Source organism: Mycteria americana, chromosome Z, assembly GCF_035582795.1.
Source record: "Mycteria americana isolate JAX WOST 10 ecotype Jacksonville Zoo and Gardens chromosome Z, USCA_MyAme_1.0, whole genome shotgun sequence".
NCBI lineage: Eukaryota > Metazoa > Chordata > Aves > Ciconiiformes > Ciconiidae > Mycteria > Mycteria americana.
In genome coordinates, this window is record NC_134396.1 from 72,306,318 (window position 1) to 72,332,406 (window position 26,089).

The following is a 26,089-nucleotide window of genomic DNA, read 5'->3' on the forward strand; positions in this document are numbered from 1 at the left end:
CCCTATTTCTACTACTCTAAGATTTCATCACTCCGGTTTTTAAAAAGCCTTACTTTAACCTTGCCTGAAAGACCCACTTACAGAATCATGATCTATTTATTTCTATATTAAAGAGAGAAATCTATCTAAAAACCCAGTGTGGAAAAACTATCCTGCACCACTTAAAATAAAATTCCTCCCAGAGCTGGACAAGTTCTGACATTATCAATAATGCCATTGCATAATGACAGATACAAACCGCAATTACATTACACACTGGTATCTAGTGCGTTAGAAACATAAGCGGGAGTAAAAAGTCAGTGCTTGGAAATAGTCTTTCTTTCCACATTAATACTCTAGATATGATGAAAATCCTACAGGGATTTATAAGCAAAAGGAAGAAAACAAATGAACAAGCAAAAAGCTCTATGCATATTTAAGAAAAAACCCCAAACGGATACTTAAAATTTTTAAGTTGAGTATTTAGCACATAAGATTGTTTTCTAATGGTTCTGCTGCAGAACCTATGTATGGTGGTTATCACCTGATCTTACCAATGCATGTGTAAGTAATTTTACTCATGTATGTAGCACAGGGATATAAGCATTCCCTACAGAAAGCAAGATGATTAGGTTTCCTTATATCTGGTTAAAATTCTAACAATAAGATACACAGTGAGTATTCAAGTAGATCTTCCACATCTAAAATTTCACAAGCTGCACATCTTTTATTCCACCAGTTTGTGGGGCTATGTAGATATGAGACGTGCTGGACATATCTACTAACTTGCAACATCAGGGCACAGAATGACAGGCTACGAGAAGCAGGGCCTGATCCAGTTCATTTTGAAGCCAGGAATGTATTTACTGAGATTAATGCTGCAGGATCAATGCAACGATATTTAATGATATAAATGTTTTGGAAAAGAAATGGAAAGGGGAAACAAAGATATGCTGGCAGTAAGAAAAATTGTATAGAAGGGAGTTCGAAAGAACTACAGGAGAAAAATTATGTGCCTGAATGGATGTTATATGCTCTTGTATATAAATTAGGGTAACGTATTTTGATAATGATATTCAATATGTGTTGGCAGTTCCATTTAAGGGGTTTCTTTGCCCAGGTTTAATTTAATGGTCAGACCTTCATCCTTAACAGGCACCTATAAGCTAAATTATCTATTGCAGATAATGCCAAATTCAGAAATAAAAAAAGAAAAATTGAGTCTCTGATTAATACTAAGCCCCGATTCTGCTTAATTTTGCCAGAGTAAGAAGCTCCAGTGGCGGCACGTAGTCTGTCTTGTAAGGGAGCCCTCAGTGACGGCCAGCTGTCACGTGCTCAATGGACACACTGCTTGTCTGCAGGAGCCCCAGCTTGGCATGGGACCGTACAGGGGGTTCCCCTGGAGATACACAACAGACCCCAGATGCACTCACGGTTTAAGAGCTCACTTGAGGGCACACTTACCTGGTGCGTGGCACTTGATGCACAGTCCAGACATATCCATCTACCTTACTCCAGTACCAATGACATCGTCTGACTGAAACTGGGCAGAAAAGAGTCCTAAAGTCCTTCCTAGAAGGCTACCAGGGATAACAGAGATGTCAAATGCTGGCTGCAAGACGCCTGGACTCTGCAGTGCTTATGGGAGAAGCTGGGGTGCACTGGGGACATAGCCACTGAAACCAGTGGCATTAGTGACAACAGTGAAGGGTCTTAGGAAATTAGATCTGATTTTGTGTTTTTCTAACTCAAATCAATAGTAGGGGCTTCTAGCATCTTTTGAGACAGTTAACAAAGTGTTTTCCAAAGATAAGCAAGTGAATGTAACCTTCATAATCACTGGGAATAAAGTCCACAAAACCATATAATGACTATCTAGTTTATGTTTACAACTAATCAAAGTAGTTATTATTACTAAAAAGTAATGCTACCGAAATCTTTGCTATTTTAACATAATTTTAAGCCTCCAAGAGTTTAATCTTTGAATAGCCCTAACAAGAGAGTAAAGTGTTACACCTTTTTATTTTCATATATTATATATGTATATATGTATGTGTGTATATATATATAAAATATATGTAAATAAAAATGACTCAGGAGATTGTAGTATTCCTTACACATCCCTCTATGTGCACCTACCATCACAATGAGCCCATTACATGCACAACTTTATCAAAAGTTCATGAAAAAAAATCTTGCAAGACTTCATGGACATAACCACATCTCAGAACTGCTCCTCCTCTGTAAGTGGCTCTTCTATATGCAAAGTCCAAGGAGAGGACTTTGCTTTTTGTCTGTGGCATGAATTTTTGTTCAGCCACTTTGTGCCCACATTGCTGATTATCAACCTTTTGAGCACTACACAACTGGAAACTTTTGTTTTCTTGGGGGAGCTGGAAGTCATTAGGAACTAAATGTACCATAGTCTTGGTTTTAGAGCTTTGCCTGAAGAGACCTGGGATTGCTTCCAGAAGTACTTCCTTTAAGACCATATGCCTTTTCTCCATTCTGTCTCCAGCTTTCATGTCTAATAGGCTGACCTCCTTATAAAATGGCCCAGACCTTTGTTCCTCTTCTGTTCATGGCAAAAGGTAAGACCCTCACAAGGCTAGTAGTCATAAAAAGTTTACTCCATCATTTTGGCTCAAAAAAAAAAAAAAAGACTGCTTACTGGAAAGTTTTGGGGGAATTCAATCTGCTAGATGTGGTGAAAAATACACACCCAAATAGCAGGGTGACCTGATTTTCTGAATGGGCTTGGGAAATACCATTTATAATTACGACCATGGATTGTTACAATTCAGTTGAGAATCACTGAAAATGGGAAACATAATAGTAAATTGTTAGAAAAGGTTTCGGTGATAAGGACTCTACTGTATTTCCACTAACTACCACCCCTACAGAAGACCATGCTAAATAGAAAACTCATTTCCAAGGGCAGAAGCAGCCCTGACACTTTATTGCTAGGTTCTATAGCAATTGGAGCTCACTTACAGTAACCTTATAGTACTCTATATAAACTGAGAAGCTTGTATCAAATTCAGGCTTCCATTTAAAATAGATATTGCAGATATTAGGCTTCAATCAAAGAAGAAAAATAACCTTCAGTGCTTCTTTTTTTAAAGGCAAAGTATAAAAAAACCAAAAAAAATCCCCAAACTACGTGAAAATTATTAAATTTCTCCAAAAAATTAAGATGAGCTTTCTTCTATTTCTTGAGACAGTACAGTTTGTGATTCACAGGGTAACTGGTATCAAACACAAGTTAATGAAAGCTCTTATAAGCAATTTTATTCCTATCCATAATGGCAGACATTTACAAAATCAGAAGAATTTGTCATTTGAGTTCACCTTAAAAAATAACTTATAAAGCAGTGATATATGCAACATAAAACAGTTCAGGAGGGGAGAGGGAAAGCAAATTTTAATAATTAAAATGTAAACGTGAAAAAAAAAGAGAAGGAATAAAAGTCCCTACTTCTTATTTCTACTTAAGATGTCATGTGATAATATTTTACAATGTCCTGCGGGTCTATATATGTATGTGTGTATTTCTATACCACACACACATACATATACACTAACCCACACATGTACATACACAGATAATTGTTTGCAGTTCCATCTTGGGCAGTTCTGTTACGCCACTCTTTACAGTTGTCTCAATCATGTTTGGGACCCACTGTCTTGACAAAACGGGGGAGATGGTAGAAAGAAAAATGGTGGGTCTGACTGTGTCTGAGATCCTTTTGTTAAACTGTACACTGGGATGAATAATTTTCTTCTGCAGTAGCTCTCTGAAGAGGGCCAACTCACTGTGGTCTTCATGGCGAGACTTGTTAACGGATCACACACTCATTGTCATGCTAGGGGAGTACTGAAAAAAGAGGAATCCACATTTTAACAACCATTTTTTCCCCCCAGGTAACTAAAACCACTTCTGGACCACAGCAATGAGTTCAAATATCAACACGCTCTTTGAACTTCCTCTAAATTTGTACTGTAGCCTGTGCTAAGGCTGTAGTTCAATTTGTGGTATCATAACTTCTGTTATGCTTCTCTCATTATGTAAAAATACAACTATTACTGATAAAGCCAACTCCCTTGAAGACTCTTTCGGTGTTACCTGGGTGGTGTGATGAACCAATACTTCACTGATGCTTTCCAGACCTCTTCCTGGTCAGTGTCGGCTACTGGGGGGGTTTAGCTAGGCAGACAGCTAGTCTCAAGTAGACCAGCTGCATTCATGGTTAGCTGAACCACATAAATATTTTGGAAAGCTTTTTATTACTTTATGGAAAAAAGGGAGTGAAGATATGTCTGACTGGAATTAAACTAGGCTTTTTGGTCTGTATTATTTTGTATTATCATTTTAGGAGGCAAGCTGAATCAAGGATCAGTGGTCATTCTCCTTTATGTGAACCAAAAATTCCATCACCACATTACATTATTATTGTAACACAAACTGAACTGCAGCCCTTATACAAGCTATAGTGGCCCTCAAGTTAGCAGTACTTCATTACAATAATAACTGGGATGCCACAATGCCTGGAAGAAGTGCACATCTATATGCCTAATTTGTTTTTAAATTGAAAATTGCGGACTGCAGAAACACTTAATTTGGCCTAAAATCTTCTAAGTAGAGGAAAATGTTCAAATGCAAGAAGTACTAGTGTTATGAAAACCAATACAAGAAACAGAAAGACAAACTCGCTTTTGCAAAAACTGGTGCAATAAAAAAATCTGCCAAAGATGGAGTTTCAAGCTGGTCACTTCCAAGTTTCCAAGCATATTAGAAAAAGTATTTTGCATGGGTCTTCCCTGTCGTGTAAACTGCATAGAATGGACTACTCGGGTAAAGTCTATTTTGTCCCATGTCATGTCTCTGATGGTTTGTCTGCCCCATCATGTGCTGAGCACTCCCACAGTGGGCCAGCAAAGCTAGTAAGAACATGCTTATCTTTAGTCAATGTCAGAGAGCAACTCAAATGCTTAAAGCAAAGCATCTGTTCCAGTAACTTCCTGTATCTGAGCCAAAGTACCTGGGTAATCACTTTGGACAAGGAATCTAAAGATGATCTAAAGGTGTTTGTAATTTTTAACTGACTATTAGCCAAGCACTGTTCCCCACCCTGAAGCAAAACTCCTAGTGAACTGAACAGCAAATTTGCCTCAGAAGGGACTTCATAATAATGCCTACTCTAAGTAGCCAAGTACCGCAATATGAATCAGAAAGCAAGACAGTTCCCAAAGACTACAATGTGACTCATGTTAGAGAGGAACTGATACCTAGAAGCAGACTAGAATGCATGTGGCATGTATAATGCATGCCTTGTAGGCATACGTCTCACATAAAACCTTGAAAAAACTGGGTCCCAGGTTCTTCCAGGTAGGAAAATGACATCTAGGAGCACCTAGAATCCAGTGTCTGAGAAAACTAATTTTCTTTTGAGTACAGCTGATGTCCTTCTTTTCATGACTTCAGTTTGGTGAACTGGCTTGCCTGCTGATCAGACTGCCTGCCCTCAGTACAAGCAATGCATACCAAATTGAGAGCCAAGGATTACAGTGACCAAGGATCACATTTAATGGAGGTTCTGTGGTTACTATTTTTTTTGGCAGATATTAAAACATCAGTCTTTTTGGGCTGTACAAACCAATTTTCTCCAATACACACAATCTGAACATGTTGCCCTTTTTATGAAGACACCAAAAGCTAACATGCAGAAACTCTTCCTTTCGCTAGTTAAAGAAGCAAACCCAAAAAACCACAAGATCTGATTCCCATGAAATTTGCCATGCAATTCAACTGTTTTGTGATCTAACAGAAAACAGTTTAACTCGTCATAATTTCTGAGCTGAAGTTCACCACTGGCATAGTTAATGAAGTTGCACTCACTTCTGGCAGCAGTAATTTCCAATAAGAATAGAAGTGTTGAAGTCACTCAGCACTTCTGAAAAATCAGGCCACTCCTATTTAGGAACCTAAATGTGGATTTAGAAACCCAGCTTCAGGCACATGAGTATGAAAATACTGTAGTCTTGCTTTGTAATGTGTTTTACACCACGTTTTGCTGCCTCAAGCATTCTCCATTTTAAAAAACCATCATCTGCCCCAGAATGAACACTAGAGGGAACCTTTGCTTTTTCTGGCTGTAATAGCATGCTGCATCTTTGCAACATGAGATCTACTGGTGCTCTAATTATATACTTCAGTGTGAATCCTGTTCTAAAAGACATTCCCTGCAAAACACATTGTTTAGGAGTCAAAGGTTTGGCAACTACACATTCAAACACTCAGATGCAAGGATCTATCAACTATGTGTATTTAGGCTGCTGGGATATTGCCTCACAAATGCCCATGGTGCATTACTGAACACGAGGTGTAATTATCACTGCTTGACAGATCTAACTTTCATTGACAACTGACCTCTTAATCTAGAAAAAGAGTTTTTGCAGTAAATCTACACCTCCCACATTTTCCAGTTTCAGCTCAACTTCTAACACTATTTTGCACAATTTTTTGTTGAATCAATACTATAATTTTAGAAGCTAGTAAAAAACACGTAAAGCACAGTACTGCCTTACAAGTACACTACAAAACTGTTCTTCCTGTTATTTTCTTTTTTTTAAACAAAATGCCAGAGATAAAGGTTCACAAAGCAAAAATAAACCTAGGTAAAGAAATACTTACGCTCTCACTCTGAAAAGGGTTTAGGAAGTTTCCACCCATCTCACCGTCATCTCTGGGAGTGCCAGGCTGATTACTCATGCTCATATTACTAGGAGAGTTCTGTTAAATAAGATTTAAAAATACAGATTAAGTGTTGAAGATTTCAGTTCATTTCCCAGCTTCACCACGTGTGCCAAAGGCACACTTTACATGATACTGTAGTGCACGAAGATGCACTGTGCAATACACTGAGATTTCCAAAGATGAAAAATAAACCTCTGTGGGGTTCAGCATGATTCAGTCACTAATTTTAGCCTGTGAATTAATGTTTTCTTCCCTAAAGCAATAATTATTTACCTGTTAATTCTTGTTTTCAGGTTATAGCCAGCATCTTCTCCTACTGAAGTCAGGAAAAGCTATAAATGGCTGCAGCAGGTATACGAGGTAGCTCTGTCACTCCATTAAATCATGTGGACAAATTCAGTGAAGTCTATGCACGTGTGCCTTGACGTATGTGACTTACGAATAGATACTTAAAGGTAGACATATGGACGGATCCAGTCTACACAGACCTTTGCAAAGGCCTGGGCCTCAGGTCTTTGTTCACAGTGTTCACAGTTCATTGAAATACAGTTTCACAAGTAGTTCACAAGTGTGGTTCAAGTGCTAAACTACTTCACTGACCCCAGCTAATACACAGTGTTTATAGGTAAAAGAGTTAACAAGTTTTGGATAAAAGACTCCTGAGTAACAGCCGGCCACTGTACTGGGCTCACAAATACTTTCAGGATTTGCTTGCACAGAGCATAATGCAACAGCGTTTTAATCTACCTTTTCAGTGTCTAGGGGTAACTGAAATGCTAATAAATAACAACAATACAAAGGCTTCTGAAGAGAAATTCCTTTTTTTTTACAGAAGTGCACAACCACCTCTGCAATGTTCAGAAAACGCTTTCAGGATTGAGTTACTTAAAGAAAGGGTGAAATGAGGTAATTGTCACAGAAATTATTCTGAGTCAATAGCTAATACATGATTATTGTAGACACTACCAATTAGTTAGATGTTTTTACAAAGCTGATTTGTGGTACCCTACCATGCCTAGAGCATGGGCAATTCGCTTTCCAGCACTGTTAAGACTTTCACTTTTAGAGGATTTGTGATGGAAAAGGAGCAGTCAGGAAAGGGAGGGAGTGAAGTCATGAACTTCATTATGAAATGTTTACGTCTATCACAGTTCTTCCCTGGATTTTTTTTTTTTAAATCCAGAAAAATTGAATGCAATATTGCTGTTGAGATTTTCCTTACACAAATGCAAATCTGGTATGTCACAATAAATTTAACACAAACGTAGTGCAGTCAATGGGCAAGCTAACAAAATGCGACTCCAAGTAATGGTCTTGATCAAAGTGACCAAATCATAACAGCTGTAAGAATCCTAAGTGAATTTGTTCTCTTTTTCTTATGTTATTCTCAATTGCAATCCTGACACAGTATGTCTGTTAGCAGGGAGATTTTTTCTTAAAAAAACCCAATGTATTTTGCACTTTGAAAATACCTTCATGCAGTCTTCATTTAGTATAACTAAATCTGCAAGAGGTCAAACTTTGAATGAAAAATAACAAACATTAAAAAAAGAGAAAGTCCCCTTAATTTCTTGGCACTTTCCTCACAACTACAAAGGCTATCTATCCTACCCTGGCACTTTAAAGATGTACAGTGGAATGGTCACTGACCAGAAAATGGGATGGGACAGCTATGACTTCTACTTCCCCTTCATACCATATTTCTGCATGCTCCTCTTTGTAATCATGAACTCCCATGCGGACCACTGTCCATAATTTAAATATTGCAACATATTCCACTGTTCCACAGGATTTACTTCGCCTCCAAAGAGAACAAAAGCGTTGTTCCCAGCTTCACCAAATACCAAAATTTCAATCAGTTACTTTTTGCTACTACATTAGTGGAGTGGTATGCCTGATGGCTGTACATACTGTCTGCTTTGCAATGTACTTTGTACGGTAATGAAAGGCTGCTGTTAAGATCTCCAGGAATCACTGGACAACACATCCATCAAAGACAACTAAGAGCCTACCTAGTTAATAAACATCTGACAATTAAGTTTGCTATTCAGTGAAGTTAGTATAGCAAATATTTAGGGATCCACAGCTTGAAAAAGGTTGAAAACTATTGCTTTAGTTCAACCATAGCTATTGTACGTTAAGCAGGAATTAATTCAGGGAAGTCCTCTTGCCTGTGTTATGCAGGAATTCATACTACACAATTGTATCAGTTCCTTCTGGCCTTAAAATCTATGAATATAAAGTTTAAAACCCACTAAGGCCTTGTCACATTTACTTTATATGATGCTCCCACACTTTTGTTCGTTCCTGGGGGATCTACCCCTGTTTTATCTTGCTCTGTGTAGCTGAAAGCTTTGAAATTCTGCAATCACTACAGTATGCCAGGCCCAAAGGTTCAAATTCCTAGCATAAACGCTTTTATAGCAACTCCCCTGGGCTGCTTTTATGGCCAGTATGGGGTCTAGCATTGTAGCACTAGCTGAGTTTTTCCAAAGCAAGTATGTCTTTGATGCCTGCACAAATTCCATGGGCACTGTAAGAAACACTGGTTATTAATGTTTATATGCATAATTTCAGTTAATTTACTTCCCCCATCTCAATCTACTTCATAAAAACTTCATGCATTGCCATTCAGCCAATTAAATTAAAATCTTATCCAGAACATGTAGCTCTGAATTCTGTGAGCTGTACTGATTCTACCAAGACTGGATTAATTTTCTGCATCTACTGGGAACTGATAATCACCTCCTCTAACATGCATTTTACTCCATTGAACTCCTATGCCTGGACTTCAGCATCACACACCCCAAACTATGTTAACTTCAGCGAACAATTTACGTCACTGGAAATCTACTTGCGAAAAAGCCAACTGCAAGACTAGCTGGTGATGTATGCAGGGGGACTGTTGCCTCAACAAGAACAATCCTTGTAACTGTGTACAAAATTGGAAGGCAGCCACCTAATAATTTTGCAAGCATCAGCCCCAGAAATCTACTATTCTTTGCAAGCAGAACTCTTCTATTCAAGTTTCAAAAGCATTATGCCAAAATTACAAATGTTACCCACACACTTTTACTACTATCAACCAAGGCTACATATTGGGCAGTGCTACTCAGAAAAATACATTTAAAAGCTATAATGTATAACGGTGTAACAGGACAACTCTGTTACTTCCAAAGTAAACAGCATGGTTTTTTTTTTTAGTTATTTGAAAAGACATGCGCCAAATGTGATTTCCATTAATTATTTACTATGGTTAACAAATTACAAGACTTCCAGGTAAATTTTGGATTGAAGTTTTCAGAGCTCCTGATACTTAGTGCATATACTGACACTTAATAGAAGTGGGTTGAATACAGGCTTTTAAAAATAATCCTATGGCAAGCTAATGGAAATGTTTTGGGTTATTTCCTTAAAAAATGCTGCAGTTTTCAGTAAAAATACTGAAGAAAAAGTATGGACATTGATTTAAAAAGTGCTGTATGCTTATTATCTCATTGGAGGCTTTTATTGAATCCATCACTGCACATCAAAGCACAGCACAACTAAGGCAACATGGTCATTTCAATCCATCGTTTTACTCTTTGCAGAGCCTGAAAATGTTATAGATCTTAAAAAAATGTACAAAAATGCAGGATTGCTATAGACACTGCTCCCTCCCAGGAGCAGCAATGGCCTTGGACACATGGCTGAGGTCCTTCTCTCCAGGAAAGATACATGCTAAGCACACTTTACAGGCTACCCCTCTCCCATACCACACCACCAGAAGACCACAAACTGGGTACAGGGTCCTCCTTCCCCTCTTTGGATACGTATCACTAAGTGAAGAATGATTCCTGCCTTTTGAACACCTGGAAGCGTATTCTCAACAAATTCACTCTACAAACTTCTGTGATAACCCATGGGAATTTAGGTGAGCGTTTTGTTCCCTGCATGTTGGCATCTCATCATAGCTCCTGAGCACAGCCCTACAGCAAGGTCCCTAGAGTGATTGGAGCACATGCAGACCAGCCTTACACAGATTTGAAGAGGTGAAGTCTGCACCGAGAGAGATCCAGCGACCGCACCACAGTACTCGGTCCTGGGGCATCCAAAATACACCGGCAGCTGATATGCTCAGAACAAACTCATACTTCTTTCTTGGAAGATTGTTAAGAATTTTTCTACAAATGAGTGAGTTATAAAATCTTAACTGAAACAATCTCTTCATCAATTTCTGTATTTATAGATCAAAAGCAGGAAAGTGCAGGGAGATGGCTGTAGTGATATATTTGTTAATTTCAGTCAGTTACATCTGAAGACGCTCAGTACAAAACATAGTGTTTTGCTGGGGACAGATTTATGCCACTTTATCAATACCAAATAAGCTCATTAGTTCCTAAATTAATGACGATCACATATGTAGTAGTTTCATTTTTATGGAAGAAGTGACACATTCAAGCACAATATTATTTTTCATAGATGCAAAACCCTTGCAGGTTAAGCTCACATTCACTTCTGGTATACTATTTAATGGTTGTGATACCAAAACAGTGCTTCTTCTGAAACTACTTCTTAATCTAGCTTTTAGGGACTTATACTAATGATTAAGATATTAACATTGCCTTACAGAGGTGACAAAACCAATCAATGCAGTGCATAAAAGTAACATCCTAATGACATTTTCCTGAATTTATATTTCACTAGAATTATTAGAACTATATTCATTTCTTGTAACAGTATGGAAGATTATAACATGATCAATCAGATTATGAACTGGATATTAATCACATTCATTAATACACATTTTTATGCAGTAGGAAGTAAGACTACTATACTCCCTATTGATTATATTGTTTTCACATTTTCAATTAATACTAATTCTGTCTGCATAGCCTCCAGAGTTGACAAGCAGAAAATGTAGGTATACAATAAAAAGCTTTGTAACAGAGACAAAGAAAATATGTTTACAATGAAATATTCTAAAAATTTGAAATATTTTATTAGATACTCACTTTGGAAATACTGTCCATGTCTCCTGAGCCTTAAAGTAAAATAGACAATTATTCAGTTAGTTTTGAGCTGAAGTTAATCAAAGAACTTTTTTCATAATAAATATATAGTGTAACAGCAATATTTTAAAACAGAACCAACCATGCATCATCTCACTTCCTTCCCCATGTCTCTTTCAGTAAAAGTTTACAGTCAGTATTGAATAATGTTAGGCCTATCTCTGTGTACACACCTGGTGCAAAAAGTGATGAACAGAATGAAGGACACACTTCTGATCTGTATCAGTTACTTGGATGGCATCCTTTCAGGATGAGACAGCCCAGCACAACTCAAGAAACCGTATGTCCAACCTCCCTGTCCTATTAGCCATTGTAGGGTACAGGTAATGCAATTAATTTGCAGTATATCCACCTATGAGAAATGTTGCTTCAGCTCAAGGAAAAAAAAAAGCAAAATAATGTATAACCAGTAAAAGTTGATGTTTCTGGGGAAAAAAAACCACCACTGGTTTTACTGAACTTCAGCTATTCAAAATTCCCCAGCAGTGGACTATCCCTAAGGTCAGCTGTGAGGGTTTCATCAATGTCTTTGCTCCCAGAAGCAGAAGCCTACTACCGAAATTGGCTGAAATGCCATCAACTTCTGATGCAGTACAAATACTGATGATGACAGTATCTTTCAGAAGAAAGCAGATGATCCTGAGGACCAGAGTAAGAGAAACCAAACAAAATTAAATATAATGAGTGCAAGACTATTGGAAAGAATTTTTTTCACATGCTGTAGATCTCAGGTAAAGGCAAGAATAAAGGAAACATAACTTTAGGATGGATATATCAAGAAAGGCATTTTTAGCAGCAACAGACAGTAAACAATTCTGGTCACCTATTTTCAGGAAAGACAAATTCTAGAAAAGTACTGAATACAAAACTAGAAGAGTATCGGAGAAAAACAATCAAGAAAATGGAGTTGTGGGAGGAGACTGAAATAGCTTACTATACTTAGCCAGGCAAATTAAGGCTGAGAAGGAATATGATTTATCTCTATAAATACATCAGATACATAAATGTTATGAAGAGTCATTTTGTCATGGCCCAAAGGATAAATTTTGGTGGAAATCAGGAAAAGACTTCTTTCTAACCATCAGAGCTATGAACCAATATCCCATAGAAGGGTTGTGGTCAAAGAAGTTGGAGAAGTTCAAGATGGACCTTGACCAATTTATCCACCTGATTATGAGACACAGCTGCCTACTGCAGCATGGAAATCAATACAGCAGATCTCTCCCAGCCCTCCTCTTCTAAAAGAACTCAGGTTCCAGTTTAAATCTGAAGTTACCCCTAGAAAGCAGTCATCATTAATGTGACTAAGCATGTCATCATTTTCAATAGAGAAAATAACTAACCAAATGCTAGGTACACGTAAAATCTGTCTATAACTTGTTTCAATTTATTTTTTTCTTTTAGCTAAGAAATAATTCTCAGGCTATAGAAAGAGACAGAAAAAGATGTGATTACCTCTTACACAGTTTTTCTTTTATTTGAATGTAACGTGCATCATTATTAATTAAGGCAACAATCCATTTTAGGATTGTAATATGTAAAGAAAGGCTGTAAAATCATAAGGTGTCCTTATGCAAAGTAATCTACGAATTTCAGGGATATATTTCCTAGGAAAAAAGATAATTCTATTAGGAGATAGATGCCTACTGCTGAATTTTAATCATTCAGAACACATTTGCTAAATGAGGTTTGATGGCTTAGGTTTTTTTCTCATCTTGTCATAGCCTCTTCAAATTTCTTCCTTCTTCTTACCTCTTTATATGTCCTGTCTCACAGCCTCCAGCTTTTGGAAAATGAGTAATAGATCTCCACCTACCATGGTAGTCTGGACTTAAATGGTACGGCGTGTTCGTTGGTCCGTGCCTGTGCTGGGAAGGCGACAGAGCTTTTCTTTGGGTATAGAAGCATGGGGAACAGTGGCAGCTTGGCTTCTGCCTGCCTGACCTGTATCTAGCTTGCTTGGGTTTCTCCCCATAAAGGAAAGCACTGCTCAGCAGGGTGTTGCTGGTGCCCCTTGTGGGCATCAGGCCAGCTCCCACATATAAAAAAGAACCTTGCTGGTGGACCAGAGGGATAGAAGAAGAAAGAAAGAAATCTGATGTGTTGGCAGCTTGAGGTTCCCTCTTGTTGTTGCCTGCATGACTTGACACCCCTTGGTGCAGACAGAAGTGAAGAGTACAACACAAGAACCGTATTCAGAGCTACTGGCCTGGTGTTACGGTATGAGTAGAAATAAAAACAAGGAATTTATTTACCTTGTGGGTATGGAAGAGGAAGACATAAATGCTATTTATTTAGCTGTGGCTTGTTTCTTAAATCTCTCAAGTGTCTATCATGCTTCCAGCAAAGATTAAGAGCAAAGAGTTTGCTAGGACAGTCAGGAGATGTGTGTTTTGCAGAGTTGTGCAAGGCTTCTCCCCTAGATACAAGTCCTTCAAAAATCATAGTGTCAAAAGTCAAGCAGTACACTGTTCCTCCTGCCTCTGCACGCCCTGACAAGAATTCATGTTCTTTTGGGTGCATTAAAATTGGCACCTGTCTGAAGCTGCTAGTGGGGATGGAGTAACAACACTCACACTTAACAGACATATGGCCAAGTATAGAACAAATGAGGATATCTAAATGTTGGGATAAAACCACCTTAACACATATATCAAAATATGTAATAACTTATTTCCAGGTAATTGATCAGAATGTGCACCAGTATGTCAAAATGACACTTCCCAAGATTTTCGAACAGGAAGAGAGGTAAATAAAAATGGTTCTTAAGCCTTCACCTCTATGTTACTGCAATGGTATGCTTTTAGACTGGTTTTCATCAACTGGAATAAAACTATACTCTCTTATATAAAAAAAATACAGTATTTTTCTTCCAGAGGTGCATGATGTATGCCAACTCATATGCTTAAAAAGTATCTTAAACCTTATTGATATATATACAGCTTTTTTGGTTTTTAAAAGGTTTTTACACACCGTCTTCCACACAACTCAGAGAACTAGTCATAGAAAATGGTACTAGTCATTGAAAAGTCACAATGTTCGTAATATTTACTATCATTACCTAATGATCCATTCATATGATGTGAATCCATTCCACCCAGTCCACTCATAGGTCCATCTGACCCTGGCCCCATTGGAAACTACAAAAGGATCAGACATTAAAAACTGGTATTACTGTACAATTTTTTGTAGATAATCTAATAAAAAGAAAATATTCCTCAGGAAAAAAAAAGTAAAGGAAAAATGCACAGTCCCAGCTCTGAATGCGCAAGTCAAGTGAAAGTCTTTCATGTAAAGACTGCAAAAACATCATTGCTTTTGTTGACTTTTTCCAATACTACCTTCATGATTTTTGGAAACTCTCACCTCTGTAGGCTGGAATATAACTCAGGAATAATTTATTATTTACTTCAACACTTTGTGTATGACTTTTCAAACCTGCTAGTGCTGACCTAGCTCTACTCCCATTGAAATTACAGGAAACTTTACAATTCTCTTCAATGAGTAAGTGATTAACTAACAGCTTTCAAACCCCACCTTATCCATACCGACAATGAGACTACTCTGCATTACTTTTGCAGCATGAACAGTTTCTGTCCAATTTCAGATATTAACCTTAAATTTAGTTCTTAAAAAACTTAACGACATTACCATTATAGAAAAATTTCTAAAATTAACTGCATAATGATTTAGCAATATCTAAATATCTATATTTTTAAGTTCTACTGGACTTTTTTTTCCAAAGGCCCATAATATATGGATGGTGATTAAATGAAATATGGTTGTAATCAGACAAATACAATAAAACTGAAGGCATAGAGAAAGATCAGTGAAGAAACAAGTTCTACCTAAGAATCCAGATTTTCTTCAGCTCTAGAACTGCTGAAATTTAGGCCAAAACAGTCACAAGTTAACTAGTTCATTAGGCAAATACTTAAATGTTATCAATAGGTTTAATTCTTAACCCATTTAGATAAGCAGGGAAGTTTGTTTCTTCTTAGAGGTATTAATTTTATCCTTTTTTACAGAACAGCAGGGCAACATAATACTGGGTCACTTTCAGCAATTTTCTCCTCCCTTTTCAAGGGCAGATACTTTTTTATAACAAAAGTTTGAATCCTGCAGAAACTAATGCTTAGTGGCAGCTCCTAGGATGATGTCCTATCTCACAGAAGTCTATTGCACCGCAGGGTGACAAACTAAGTCATCCCAAAGATCCACATGCGGAAGCTTCTAAGGTCTTTTCCATGTAGAAGAATATGCCCCAAACATTATTTTGCATGTATTGTCGTGATTGATTTGGGAAACATTAAAAAGTACGGGGGCGGGGGGGAGGAGCAACTGAAGTGTCACCCATAAAAATGGAAAACTTAGTATTAATGATATGTGATGGAAACATAGTGTTTGGATAAAAAAAGGCTGTATAATTCAAAGAAGTATTTAACTAGATTCATAATTACATTAGGTCTGTTGGGTCCAGGTGGTACTGCATTCATTAAAGTGTACATGTTGTCTCCCGAGTTGGTTGAATCTGTAATAAGAGATTATTTTAAGTGCTAATATATACCTTTCAATAAAACTACTCACCTAATACATTTCCTGTCATTTTGTTCATATTATTTCTGTGCCTGAATCACTGATACACAGTGGCAATATAATGGAAGATTTAATTCCCTTTCTATCTATTGCTACCACACAACAGAGCTATGAAAAGAAATAATTGCAATGGTCCCTAAGTGACTACTTCTAGACTCTAGTTTTATGCATGACTGTTAAAAGGTTTATAAATCACGACATATCTGTAACTATTTAATTCCATAGACCCTTTTTCCTGGAGATCCAAATTCACTCCTCTTCAATATTTTCTATAAAACAGGAGTTTCTTTCTTATCAATACTTCCTGTAATTTGTTTTCCATCTGTAATAAATGATAAATAGCTTCTCATTATACAGACTGCAAGTTAGTACAGTGAATGAAAATTTTTCATTCTTATCCATGTCAGTCTATTTGATTTCGGATATATCTAACTATTCAGTAGAACATTGTGCTAAGATCCTCACTCTAGGGACAGCTTTAGCTGATGTATCTTCATGGTACAGTGTGGTGCAATGCTTCAAAAAACCACCTGAGTCCAAAACCAACAAAACCACCCTGGCACAGCATGGTGCCTAAGCCAGTAAGTTCTGCCAAGAGTTTCACTTGGCCTTGCCAGGTGTTGACACAGCTATATTGCATCTCAGCCCTTCTCCTCCAATCAATGCACATGAACTTTCAGATGGAGCACATCCAGAGTTGAAATGCAAGATTTAATTAACAAGACACATAGAAGACAACCTACATAACTCTTCTGGTTGAACTTAAGAAACCAATGCCTAAGAACCATTAGTAAATACAATTTTTTCATTCTGATCTCCAGCTTATCCATACTGCTAACACACATGAACTCTTAATACCCTTCATCGGTATTTGTAAGAAAGAGAAGGCAAAAAATGCAGCAGATAGTAGACGAATTAGGCAAAAGCCTTTCCTAAGGGAACCTGACGATAGCCATGTAATGAAAAAGTTTACTGAGAGGAGAATGACCTGAGGAAAGCCTAAATACATCCCTAAGGGGGATGATTTAAAAAAGCATTGGCAACTCTGGAAAATCAGTACCTCTATAGTATCTGCAAAAAGAATAAAGAATAGCTTAGTACTCTGTACCTAGCTCCTCCAAAAGACCATTCCACCTCTTTGAACCAGAGTTTTGAGATTAACAACACATGCAAAAAGCACTGCTGAGCTGTAATTCCTTTTCCAAGACAAGGTGATAGGGGACTTTTGAATCAGAAGCAAGAAAGCTGAGACCAGACTGAAACGTGTTGGAACTGGGAATATGGCCTGACCTCCCACAAGAATGTATTTGTACATACATTGGGCCGTTAAAATCAAGGTCTTTGTGTACTCCTTAATCTTTCTGAGACAGTTTTCTAAGCATTCATTAACCCTGGTGAGTAAATAATTCCATTATATACAGAGGACTAGGTATCACTACAACATCCAAATATGCTGTTTGAGGAAGAGAGGGAACAAAAAGCTTTTAGCCTGAAGTTATGAAAGTAAAATTAGCACACAAAAAGTTATTTTTCATGTTTGATGAGATAGGCAACAAGTTCTTCAACCACCAGATCCTTTTGAAAAGCACATCCCTGGCTCTCCCCGTGTTCTGCTGGCTCATGTAAAAATACATATAGGTCAGTTGAGCCATGGGAACCCTTGGAGCTGGTTTGTCACAGAGGCAAATAAGTACCTTTGCAAAATTCTCAGGTGGCCAATTTTTAAGTGTTTTCATAGTTTGGAAAACAGAGCCTCAAAACATCTTTGAGTATGTAACTGAAAATGGGAACAACTGTCAGCAGAAGCTTTATCTGAGATGCACACAGACAGCCTAACATGTGCCATAACTGCAGTGCTGACTATTTTTAAAAGTGCAGGCTGTCCATAAGTTTGTTTATGTTAAAAGAGACTCTAACTTCTAAATGCCAGCTTGCACTGATTGTCTTTTTCACTAATAATATGAACATCAAGGAAGCCCTATGCATTATCTCAGGTTGCATTTTTTTAAAGCTCTGGAATTGTATTTAATGAAGATATTATATTGGTGCAAGAAGTTTTCATGGCCTGTTAGAAAACTTCCCTAACATCTTGTGTTGTAGAGGACAGCAAGAACATATAGGACATAAGGACTGAAGATGCTGTAACATCACTGAGGTGAACAAGTCCCTCTTAGATGGTGAAAGTGAGTTACAAAGGCAGATGTTGGCCAAAAGGAGTAGCTACTTAATACTGGGTTACACAAGATAAAATTAGTTTCATTTTAGCAGATTTCTGGTGCTGTCTATGGGGGAAGATAGCATCCTCCACATCCTGCAGTTCCACCTTCATATTGGAATCTTTGCAGAACATCGATGGAGGGAAATACTTACATCTAGTTGGCCATTTTTAAGCCTTGAGAAGCTAGTTAGCCATCCTGAATCCTGCCATCCTTCTCCTTGGTTCTTCAAACCTTAGTGGCAATGTGGCCAATCTTTTGCACGGCTAAAATCTCCACTTGGTTAGAGTTGCAAGATACAGACCATGTTACTTGGGGAAACAATGGGCCAGTTGAAGTTCTGGGAACAGATCACTGGTAGTACATGAGAATGGCTCCTCTGGGGCCTTACTCCTCCGCTGCAGGACAGAGGAGAGCAATCTGTCCAGCATGAACCTCTGCCAGTCATATAACACAGCCACAGGATGCAGCCATGCCCAAGAGTCACATATTGCTCAAGAGCCACATGTTGGTCAGGTCTATCCCATAGGATAGATACTACAGTGGAAGAGTCACTGCATTCAGAAATCTCCTGATTTACAAACTGGTGGAATTGTCCCGAAGAACATTAGCAAAAACAAACAAAGACTCTGTCTTCTTTCCTTTTTTCCTTCTTGTTGCTGAAATTGTGGAAGGAAAGATGGGCTCAAAAGCCAGAGAAATTAATTGCTTTGAACTTTACAGATATAATGGTTTGTATCTATTCTATCTCTGCAACATAGGAGGGAGAGAAAGAGAGTGAAAGCGCAGGAAAAAAACTGATACAGAAAGTACAAATCTAATTATTTCTCATTAGCTGATTTTTCATTAAAAACAAAGTCTGAAAAATAAGTTGTGTACTTTCTAAAATCCCTTACAGTATCTTTTATTATTTCCAAGTGTATTTCAGTACCTGCAGGACTAGGCATGATAGGTGTTCCTGGAGGCCCTCCACCTCCCGGAGGACCCTAGAAAGGGTAGAAAATGTCAGTTAGCATGAAAGGAAAAAAATACTGCAGTAAAAAATGAACACAGTACAAATGAAAAAAAAAAAAAGTATCATGAATGTCATGACTTGCTCTGGTAAAAACATGCACATTTTCTGATAAGCTAGCAAAACAGCTCATCACAGATTTAAGACAAGGTAATTGGTCAGCACGCTCTGGCACAGACTTCTGATGTATGTAGGTATAGAGATACAAGAATATCCATTAGTCAATAACTCTGTGTCATGCTGTGAGTCAGACAAGACAAATACCAGGAACAGGGCCTAAGACAATTATATTTAATTCCCTCAACCTACTTTTATTACCACTGGGTTTTCAGCTGGCATTTCTGTTTTGTTATACTTTGTACACAGTCAATGGCAGTGTAACCAATGTTTGCTAAGCACAAAACAAGGGGGTGTCCCATGGGGACAGAAGAGCCTAATCACCTCAAGAAAGCTTTCTTTTTTAGGCAGACTTGGTATCTTGATGCCATAGGCATCTTAATTCTGTCTGTATAATATCCTACAATTTTTAAAAATAACATTTGTATACATAATGTGTTCTCAAATTAATGACAAATGGATTTAAAAAGTCAGGATAATGCTGGGTACAGTCATATCACTTGCCTAAACTAATCAAAGAAAAAAAAACAACAAAAAAACCCATCAAGGAACATCTATTGTCTTAGTTTCAGGTATTTCTGTGTTGCAAATCTGTTTATGACTAAGAACTGTACACAAACTGCTCTGGTTGTTAAACAAGCTTTTTAAGGTTCTTTAAAAATTTCTCCAAGAATTTTATCTAAACATCCTAATTGTTTAGTAAGAACAGAACCATAACTCCTTGCTTCCTATGTTTGCAGATCCACTAATATTTTTAAGTAACGTGAAAAACTGCCAACTTCCAGTTTGCTAAAAATGTGTCAATAGAAGTCAATAAATATTGACTTTCCATAATAAAAAATACACAGATTGCTAACAACAGATGATTATTTTCATTGCCATATGACTCTTATTATATTTTAATCTCTTTTGTTATTGTCGTGGTTTAGCCCCAGTTGGCAGTTAAGCACCACACAGCCGCTCGCTCACCCTCCCCCCTGGTGTGTCGGGGGAGAGAATCGGAAGAGCAAAGGTAAGAAAACTCGTGGGTTCAGATAAGAACAGTTTAATAATTGGAACAAAATAATAACAACAACAACAACAACAACCACAACAACAACAACAACAACAACAACAAATTGTAATGAGAAAGAAAACAAGAGAGTGAGAGAGGAACAAACCCAGGGGGGGAAAAAACAGTGATACACCACCGCTCACCACCCACTGACTGATGCCCATCCCATCCCAAGCAGCCACCGCTACCCCCCTGCCAGCTCCCCCAGTTTCTATACTGCCCATGACGCCATATGGTATGGAATAGCCCTTTGGGCAGTTGGGGCCAGCTGTCCTGGCTGTGCCCCCTCCCAGCTTCTTGTGCACCCGGCAGAGCATGGGGAGCTGAAAAGCCCTTGACCAGGGTAAACACCACTTAGCGACAGCCAAAACATCAGCGTGTTATCAATATTATTCTCATACTAAAATCCAAAACACATCACTACACCAGCTACTAGGAAGAAAATTAACTCTATCCCAGCTGAAACCAGGACAGTTATATTGTAAAATAGCAGTTATACTGTTCCAGACAGGAACATTTTTTCAGTAACACTGAATATAAAGGTTTGTTTGTTTCTGTCTGCTTACAAGGACATTGCTGAGATTTGTTATAATTCACTGAGATATTTTGGAAGGAAGCAGAGAGGTCTTGGATTTAAAACAATAGACCTGTTTGTCAATGACCTACTTAAAATAACATTTCTTACAAAACGTTTAGCAATAATATACCAGCAAACACTATTTTCAGACAATTAAGCTCAGTTACATAGCAGCTTTCTGATTGATACCATTGCTCCCCAGGTTTGTACAAGTACAATACTTGCAGGGGAAAGCACCTCTGTCTGCCAGCCAGTGATTAACTCACAGTTAATTGTAGATGAAACAGAAATCTTTTACCTATAAGCAGCAGCACATCCCTGCAGTCAGTCAACATATGTATACCTCTATGCCCTTATATGTTACAGCACCTACCAGTTCTTTATCTTGTGTTTCCCCTTGTTCGTGAACTAAGCAAGGTCACTGAGTATCTTTTATAAAGCATGATAGAACAAAGGCTTGCTCCACCATGAAACCCACAGATCAGCTTATAAAAATCAAGGCATAATCACAACTTCATTTCATACTGCCAGCAGCCACATAGCTTTTTTTCCCCCCAAATTACAATTGAGTGTGTTAGGATTGGGCTTGCCAAAACTGTCTGAAAAGCCTATTTAGCCCTCAGCAAGAAGAAATTTCCCCATTACTGTTGCAGAGCTACAGACTCTACATTTAAAGGGACCTTTCGATCACATATATGACCCTCTGGCATCACAGGCTATGACTTTTTATCCATGTACTTATGCACTCATCTTGCCAACTTGATTTTTTTAGGTTTATATATATTTTTGAGCATCACATAAAGAGGTATAGAAACCACTAACTGGTCATTTATTAGAAAAGTTACTTATCACCACTATTAGCATTTGTATCTAAGTTTAAAATTGCATTTACTCGCATTATTTGTGTATTTTCTTCTCTTAGAAAGCCTGTTAGCATCAACTATTTTCTCCCTGAAAATACATTAATATGTAATGGAATTAATTCTCAAAAACCTGTCTGATAAACTAACCAGATTAAGGTCTCAAAGCGTGTAGTTCCACATCATGAATCCTTTGGCTAAAAAGCTGCTTTAAGGGTTCTCCAGCCCACACCTCGTCCCCAAACGCTCTCTTGGAAGCTACTGCCTCCCACTTTTGCTTCTTCAGCTGTTTGTATGGCTGGAGTTCATGCATTCCTTTTCCAAAATGTGGTGAGTCTTTCTGAAGCAAGACTACTCTCTCAGCATCAGACAAGACATGCACTGTGCAAGTATTTACGTTGGCAGAAGATTTCAAACCTTGGTCCACCACTATCCTCTGCTAGCAGCAGTTTCAGCTCTGCTTGGAGCTCCCTCTGTGAGTGTCCCTCCACTATTTTGGGTCACCTGAAGTGCTTCAGCAAGGACCTGGTTCTTTAAATACTTCAATCAACTTCAGTTATTTCGGACAAAGAGGAACTCATCCAAGAAACTCCAGTGGCAGACCTGAAGGAGTGGTAACCTTCAGCAGAAGACGGGGGACAAGGAATCAGGCAGCAACCTTTCCCACTAGCACAGCTGAAGTTCACAGAGCACATCTGATTAGGGGCTCAGGCATTTTCTCCAATACTTCAGTCTTCCATGTGTCTCATTCTTGCACCTTTGCATATCTTTTAATTTCCCTTCAATGTTGCCAATTAGATGCAACATTCCAGCATCAGTCTCATCATTGTCACTGAAAGAGGTAAAATCTCCTCTTTACTCTTACTCCTCCTCTATACACTGAAATATGATGATGCCCTCTTTTTGTCCAAGTCATTTATCCAAGCTGACCTTTGGCTTGATGTGAGTACAACAACAGAGTCTGCTACTACAACCTGCATTTTACTTAGGTTTGCTTCTTTACAGTAATTTTATATAGTATCTCCTTTTCTAGTTTCTCAGAACTCGATACTTTTAAAAAATGAGAATATTAAGTCAAATATTTTAAAAAATCTTCAAAATCTGCAACAATAACTGATCACTAATGTCTAGGGCAAAACCAACAAAGCCTCTTCCCAACAGAGAGAAATTTATGAAGTTCTGCAGTAAAAGAACTGGTTTGGAGATCAGCAGATTTGGACTGTTTCCACTAAACATGTGGCAAAATGAGTGCTACAGTTACAGTCACTTATGAGAATCATAAGCTTTTTCACAGCTAATTGTCTAAATAAATGACAAAAGAAATTGCTTTTGTCTAAACAAAACAAGCTCATCCTTGAACTCATCCTTCAGCTTTAGCTCTGCAGGATCACCTCTCTTACAAAGACTGAAAGTAAGAGAAACCTATAAGCAGCACAAACAGATGAAAAAACAACGGTATATTTTCCTCATAGTGAAGGACCTGCTATTTTCACATTCTGAAATAGCTTCAGGTTTTATGCTGGTTAAAGCCAATGCCCTGCAGTTGTCTAATCTTCAGGTGATAAAACATGAAACATCAAAAGAGAGGTCTACTGAAACCTGACCAACCAACAGAAATTTGGAATCCAACATATATATACATATATAGACACACACACATATATAAAATTCTCCCTCGGTACCCCGTGACACCAGTACTAAGCATGTGATAAAAACAGATGAAACAATATGCCTTAAAAAAGTACATCAGAAGTACAAATAATCCAAGTACAGCAGTAACAACAACAATAAAGAACCTAAAAGGATAAACAAAGTTAATCTCTTGGGATAGAGACAAAAATCAGCAGTATATACTCCAACAAAAACCGTTTTGTTGATAGGTAAAGTGTATTTGTTAAATTCCAGAGAGAGGGTTAGCATTTCATGTTCTTTTGAATGACAGCTCAATGTTGGGCATATTACAAAGTTTTAACTATTTCATTCTGAAGTACAGGCTAAGAAAAAACAATATCAACTAATCCATAATAAAATAAGACAATGTCTGTGAAATGAAGACATAACAGACTATGGAGAAAAAAAGAATATTCAAGTCTTCAGAAAGTAATTATAAGAATAAAAATTAGCTATAAGGACCCATTTGTATATCTTTGGGGAGATAAAAGCTTGTTCTAATTCTTCAAATGCTTTTTTTTTCTGAAGAAGTTCAGAAACTCTTACACAATATTGTGCTACCGAGAAAACTGGGGTTTTTTTGTCCTTTACTATTGAAGACAATATATTGTATTGGTTATATAAATGTTTGCTGAAATAAAACAGCACTCAGGGCAATTTTGACCAGACTGATAATGATTCTAGTAATGAACATCAACATATACACCATAGATGGCAGAAAAAAACCTAAGTGCAGATCAGATGTTGAGTTCTCAACCAATACACAAGGGTTCTTCTTAACATCTGGACAGCTATTCTTTTGCCTAAATAAAATGTAACATCTCTTCTAATAAGCAAACACACACAAGTGTACTTACTACATAGTTCCCAGGAGATGCTGAAGAATAAGGTATCTGTAATATCAACAGAAACAAACCAGTAATTTCTTCTGCAGTGAGATGGAGTCCATATATACATTTATGTACAGCTGTAGGTTAACACTTATCTGTTTAATTTATTTCACAGACACAGTTAAGGATTACGGAAAAATGCTACTGTTGTCAAAACAAACACCTCTTCTTTCCAACAACTTGTCATTGTAAGTATGTTCAAGTCCAAAACTAGCAACATAGACGCAAACCAAATTTAATACTCAATATGTCAAATAAAAATATTTCCATTTAAGATTACTGTGCCCTAGCAGTCACTCTAATGAAATGAATATGAATAACATAATTCACACATTTGAATGTCTATAGGCTGAGGTCTCCTATCTGCTCTCCATTGTTTCATAGTAAGTAAGGCATGCACTTTTAACAGCCAGCATAACTTTTTTGAGATACCAAGTTACAAGCTCTAGTACCAATCCAGTTCTTGCATCTACTACAAGAGCCTTCTTATTCTTATTGAGGGAGCCACAATAAGGTCTGTAAAGATCTACAGTCTATAGTAAAAGGTTAAGCTATAAGATTATTAAGGTAATATGCTTTATAAACTTAAGCAGCACAAACTCGCATTTAAGTCAATAGGACTTCAGAGTCATCCCAAGCATGCACTGAATTTGTATGTTTTTATATATACTTAATGTTGATTAAAATCTTGACCATAAAAGGAAAAGCAATTCTCTTATATCTTTCACCCTAGAAGATACCAATTTTATTTCTTTGCATTATTCTTTTTTTTAAAAGGACAGTGTTCTATTTTTATTTCAAATTCAATTGTGGTATTTGTTACAGAGAATATCTGGAGAAATCCAGTTGCCTGTGAATAATCCGGTTTTCTTCTTTATGATAGCCCTTGCAATTATTGTCTCTGAAGGAGCATGGACCAACGCCATTATAGGAGGATGGGGTAAGAATTAAGCAACTGTACTGACAAAATACAAAATTATTTTGCAGCATAACCATCTTACATGACTGTAGACAACTCGTCAGCCAACTCATTTTTACAAATACATCTATTACTGGACTTCTCAATTAATTTCACAGAATGAAAATAATTCAATTATTGGTTGAAAAACATCCTAACATCCATTTTAGTTGAATACATGCAAAAGAAAACTGAGGAAGAGTTTTAGCTCTTTTTTTTCCCCAATTGTCATTAGTAGAATTAAAAAATGAAAATTGAGAACAACAGAAAGAACCAGGCTAGTCTGTCAAGCCAGACCTATATTATCCAACTGCAAGCGCTAAAAAGGGACACATTTTTATACTAATG

At 37.5% G+C, this 26,089-nt stretch overlaps 1 protein-coding gene across 3 annotated transcripts in view; it reads right to left on the bottom strand.

Annotated features, from left to right (window-relative positions):
• Positions 1-3,258: 3,258 nt before the first annotated feature.
• Positions 3,259-26,089, bottom strand: part of SSBP2 (single stranded DNA binding protein 2) — a 185,339-nt gene continuing 162,508 nt past the window's right edge. For 2 of the 3 annotated variants that reach the window (XM_075526379.1, XM_075526378.1), the window contains 7 exons: positions 24,751-24,786; positions 19,534-19,588; positions 16,251-16,321; positions 14,852-14,930; positions 11,734-11,762; positions 6,677-6,775; positions 3,259-3,859 (listed from right to left, as the gene is read on the bottom strand). In XM_075526379.1, coding sequence (XP_075382494.1) covers positions 3,830-3,859; positions 6,677-6,775; positions 11,734-11,762; positions 14,852-14,930; positions 16,251-16,321; positions 19,534-19,588; positions 24,751-24,786 — 399 coding nt within the window. In that variant the 3' untranslated portion in view covers positions 3,259-3,829. The remainder of the gene's footprint in view (positions 3,860-6,676; positions 6,776-11,733; positions 11,763-14,851; positions 14,931-16,250; positions 16,322-19,533; positions 19,589-24,750; positions 24,787-26,089) is intronic. The other variant, XM_075526380.1, reaches the window with a different exon arrangement.